We start from the raw sequence: 5283 nt of genomic DNA, 5'->3' as shown, positions 1-5283 counted from the left end.
TTTTTTTTCAATGTAAAATTACTTTTCAAATTCATTAACACCCTCAAAATACGCATCATTTATTTTTATTATTTGATTTTTTTTTACTGTTACTTTTTTTGCAAGATGTAACAATTTTGGACCTGGTATATATGCAGTCCATTAGGTGTCAAAAATACTTTTTGTAAAATGTATTTAGCCTTTCCCCATATCTCACACATATTTGGGACTGAATTTTGTTAAGTATGCCTATTGATAATCCAATGCAGCATGAAAAATGGATCACTTTTGTGATCTGACAGTGAAAGTTTATGCAAGTAAAATTAATGGATTTTGTTTGAAAACTTCTCAGAGTAATATTTGTTGTTTTGATGTTGTTTTGTCATGAATATGTAAGCTTCATAAATTTAGACTGTTTTTGAATTATAATTATATTTTCGAATTATATTTCAAATGATAATTTCAAAGGAAATGCCATTCATTCCAGTGGACTTGATACTGAAAATTCTCTGATTATTCGGTCTTAAATTTCATGCAATGATATATTTGAAATTGAAACAAATATATATTGCATCATAGCTTTTTGAAATTTCAAAGAATTTCTCAATTTTAAGTAATAAAAAAGTGAATCGACATTATTGTACCATTTTTGTAAACATTGTAAATTTATATATAATATTTTTTAAATATTCAATTTTTTTCTCATTCACTTATTAATGATCAGCTACAATAATATTGAAAAATATTAAGTTATGGCTGTTTTATAAAGTAATGATTTTAACGGACACAAAATGTCAAAATACAGATTTTGAATGCATTGTGAGTGTTAGACAAAGTGAGAAGTTGACATGATGATCTCTATTTGTCATCCTCAGCTGCAGCAGCCGCAAAGTTTCGGAGAGAATCCTTGTTTTGTCCTGACGAGCTTGATTCGCTCTTCTCATACTTCGACACCGGCTCAGGGCCTCGCAGTAAGTTCCTAATAAGACTTTACCTTCTATAAACCACGAGACCACCAAGTCCATCCCAAATATCTCCTACAGATTTAATTTTGAGAGTGGCAACAGAAACATTGGTCTGCACAAATGCCTGTTGCAGACAAATTTTTTAATGTATTGTGTTGAGGAGTCAAGGACTGAATGATTGAGAAGGTCACAGTGTGAGTAACGTGTCCCTCGCTTGGCACCCATTGGCCCCGCAGGTCTCAGCAGTGATAGCGGGCTTGGCGGCAGTACTGACGGGAGCACAGACATACTCGTTTTTGGCTCAGTGGTGGACAGCGTCACTAAGGAAGGTGAGAAGACGTCCTACTTTGGTATATCTCTCTGTTGTGTGTTTATCCCCTTCATCATCTCCCATGTCTTTGTTTTATTGCAGAGTGTGAGGACTCGGATGAGTCCAGCGGGGAGGTTGATATCGAGCAGGAAGCGTCGGATCCAGAGGACGGCAGGGAGCTTGACCCGAATGCGCTGCTTCATAAGGCGTCACGGGCCAGGAACCTACCGGTCATGGCAGAGGCCCTCGCACACGGTGCAGATATCAACTCTGTCAGCGAGGAGGACGAAAGCAAGAGTCCATTAATACAAGCCGTCGCAGGGGTGAGACTGAATAAAACCTGGTGTAGGATTTACTGTGAAGCCATTTTCACTCATAAATTGCTAAAATTTCACAAATTTTTCCAAAGAAATGGCAAGTATGAAGTAGAAAGGATGTATTTTCCAAAAATTTATTTTCTTGTAAAACGTACTTCAAGCAATTAGCCCCAAGAAGCTGTAGTTAACAGTGAATTTATAACAGCTAAGGGGCGTTGTTAGGCACGACGCGAAGCAATGCCTAAAACCCTCTTAGGCCCCGATCACACAGAACGCGTTTTTTGCAGTGAGAGGCGCTTTTTTTAAATTGTTTTCGGTTGGCAGTGAGCGTTCTGCGCGCTGTTTAAAGTGACGTGACGTGACATGTGGCCAAGTATGGTGACCCATATTTGGAATTAGTGCTCTGTATTTTAACCCATCCAAAGTGCGCGCGCACAGCAGTGAACACACACACACACCGTGAACACACACCCGGAGCAGTGGGCAGCCCGGGGAGCAGTTGGGGGTTCGGTGCCTTGCTCAAGGGCACCTCAGTCGTGGTATTAAAGGTGGGAGAGAGCGCTGTACATTCACTCCCCCCACATACAATCCCTGCCGGTACGAGACTCGAACCCGCATCCTTTGGGTTACGAGTCCGACTCTCTAACCATTAGGCCACGACTTCCCCAATATTATGCGCCCTATGTACCTAGCGTTTTCGCTGCCTGCTGCGCCTCGCGTTTTTGCTGGAGCACACTGAGCGCCTGAAGTTGAAAAGCAACTCTGAGCAGAAAAAGTGCCCTACGTCATTCGCGTTTTTTCCATTGTTCAATCGAATGAACGGAGAGGCGGGCCTTCTGTTGTGATGACGAAAGACTGCTATGATGGAGGAGAAACTTTTGGTGTCCGGGGTTACCTGGAGCAGTATTTTTTATGATTTCTGTTAATATGAGAGTTTACTTAACGGCAAAAAACTAATATTTTAGAGCGCTCGCGCTATAATGCTTTGATTAGACTGACAGCACAGCTGATTTGGTGTTTGCGTAGCAACATAAAAAACGCAGCACACTGCTCTTTTTTTTTTTTTTTTTTAAGTCACCAAAAAAAGGCAGTGCGGTGCGCCTCGCGTTTTCAGACCTAAAAAACGTGTTCGTGTGATCGGGGCCTTAGCTATTATAAATTCACTGTAAACCACGGCTTCATGGGGATTATTGCTTTTATAAAACAGTTATTCCATATACATAGCAAGGTTTCACAAAATGAAACAAAGCAAATAAAATGTAAAGATATTAATGAAAACATTATTCTTCCACCAAACAATGTAGTTCCTCAGAAACGGTTGTGGTTGCAACAAAGTGGTTGCAAAGCAACACACAAATGTAAACAAATGTGTATGTTTGTAGAGCAATTTACAACAGCTTCGAACGTGGCTCAACCAATCAGAATCAAGGACCAGAACTATCCATTTTATAATCTTTGTTTTAATGCTTTAAAAAACATTTTTTACAGTGTATACTTCATGTACAGCTAGTTTGGTAAATTAACGGTGTTTACTAATGTTTGAGATCTCTCTCGCTCGCTCTCATAGGGCTCTCTGATAGCCTGTGAGTTACTACTGCAGAATGGAGCAGATGTCAATCAGAGGGACATACGAGGACGGGCACCTCTGCACCACGCCACGTGTCTGGGTCACACGGGGTAAGAAATTACTCACACAAACATCACGCAAAAGTTCCGTTCCGAAACCTAGTGATCTGCCTACCTAGATAGTTCAGTTCTAAAATTCATGTTCTCATTGCCAAGGCTGTTCCGGACAGTGGGGAGTAAAACTCACTGCCACAGTGCAAGGGGTTTGTGGGAGGTTTGCTAGAATATTGATTATGAGTGTGCGATATATATCATCTGTGATCATATCGTAATTGTTGTTTTAACAATGTGCGATTTGACATTATCGAGTATTTTGCAAAAATACAATTCAAAGCACATCTACAGAGTGCACACATATATTACGTGAAGCGCATCTACAGTGCGTTCTTTCACTGCATGATTCAGTCTATTAAAATACATTGAGAATGATCTCAATATATACCACTTCATGTAGTTAATCAATTTCACACAAAGAGCAGTTCAATAAACAAGAACTTAATTAAGAGACATTTTAGACACCATATTGCCTGTTTTGCTCTATTTCGCCAACAAATATAATTCCAAACACAGGCACAGCACTGTTTTGCGTCTCTGAGCAACATGACGGCGTTTCGTTCCTGAATGAATCAACCGTTTGAATTATTTGGTTCAATCGCAATGACTCACTTATTAACGGTCACTTGCTGCCACCTACTGGCGGTTTTAATTTCACATTTAAAGTATATTTTTATTATTTAAATTTCAAATATCAGTATTCAACGTTTTAATGTTTAATATATCAAAACATTATTTATGCATTTGTAACTGCAGGTTAAATGCATTCATGTCCTGCATTAAACAGTGTGTAAACACATCTAAATGCCACTTCAGATGCAGCTCCTGTGTTTCCTCTGCATTGCAAAGATGGCATCAAATCTGTATGTGTGTGAATATTCAGATGTAACCCCTTTTGTAATCCTTAGCATTTTCATAAGCAACTGTATATAGCAACCGTCTGTTTTATATATTTGTACTTGTATTGCCAAGCTCCCAAATGACTTGTCATGTGATTTTAAATAAGAAATGCTTGTCTAGAGCAGTCTGTCTGTAGAAGTCAGCATTTGCATGCGTTTAATCGCTCGCACACCAAGGCAAAGTGCCCGTCTGCATTAGCAAGCATGGTTCCTTATTTTAACCACCTGATTCTGTCATTATGTAAAAATGCATGACCGCAGAAGACATATGCTCCGTGTTGTACATTTTTTGCCCATGTTTGGTTCAGATGATCCCAGTTCGAAGAGTAATCCATCAGAATCCTGTCTCCCTTTCTAATCCCTGATAAAAAAAAATATGCATCCGAATATGCCTACTTCCATACTTTATAGTATGTGAGCCGAGTAGTATGTCCGAATTCATAGTATTCCTAAAACAGTACCCAGATGACGTCCTGTAACAGTGAGATTCTGAAGTGTGCATCTGATGGATACTTTACTATCCCATGAGGCACAATTGACGTCGTGGGTCACATGGCCGATGTAGTACGTCCAAATTTCATTCATACTACACACACGCATTTTATTTTTTTTTTTACGTGAAGCAGATTTCAAACCAAATGTAGTACCTGTTTGATTTCAGATGCAGCAGTTAGCGCTATGCTAAGCTAATAGGCTAAGCTGTTGGCTTGCTAAATAGAAGTAACCGAAAACAGAGAAAGGGAATTAATATGACAGTTTAGATTCAATAATAAAATATACAAATTAAAAGGTATTAATTAACCTTTTAATGATTACGACAGTAAGGGACTTCTAACAAGGCAATGAATAAAGTAGCCATAACAAGTTATCTCAGCTAAAGAAATAACTTTGTGGAGTAAAGGCCCGTTCACACCAAGGACGATAATTATAAAGATAACGATAAAGATATAGTTCTAAAAATCGTTCTCAATATTAAAGAATAGCAGAGTCCACACCACAGCTATAACGATAAAGACAGAGAAACGATATCGTTGGAATCACTTTCAAAACGATTTTTGTCCAGCTGATGAACGATAAAAAATTGCCAACCAATCAGAATCCATTCTGCTGTAACGAGCTCAAGAATTTAAAGT

At 38.9% G+C, this 5283-nt stretch overlaps 1 protein-coding gene across 1 annotated transcript in view; it reads left to right on the top strand.

Annotated features, from left to right (window-relative positions):
- Positions 1 to 5283, top strand: part of LOC107555987 (arf-GAP with coiled-coil, ANK repeat and PH domain-containing protein 3-like) — a 53490-nt gene that overhangs the window by 39951 nt on the left and 8256 nt on the right. The window contains exons 14-17 of the mRNA XM_016238951.1: positions 827 to 950; positions 1172 to 1273; positions 1357 to 1577; positions 3139 to 3248. Coding sequence (XP_016094437.1) covers positions 827 to 950; positions 1172 to 1273; positions 1357 to 1577; positions 3139 to 3248 — 557 coding nt within the window. The remainder of the gene's footprint in view (positions 1 to 826; positions 951 to 1171; positions 1274 to 1356; positions 1578 to 3138; positions 3249 to 5283) is intronic.

The sequence above is a fragment of the Sinocyclocheilus grahami genome, unplaced genomic scaffold, assembly GCF_001515645.1.
Source record: "Sinocyclocheilus grahami isolate Dianchi unplaced genomic scaffold, SAMN03320097.WGS_v1.1 scaffold552.1, whole genome shotgun sequence".
Lineage (NCBI taxonomy): Eukaryota > Metazoa > Chordata > Actinopteri > Cypriniformes > Cyprinidae > Sinocyclocheilus > Sinocyclocheilus grahami.
Note: the sequence above shows the minus strand (reverse complement) of the source record. Positions and strands in the feature narration are given on the sequence as shown.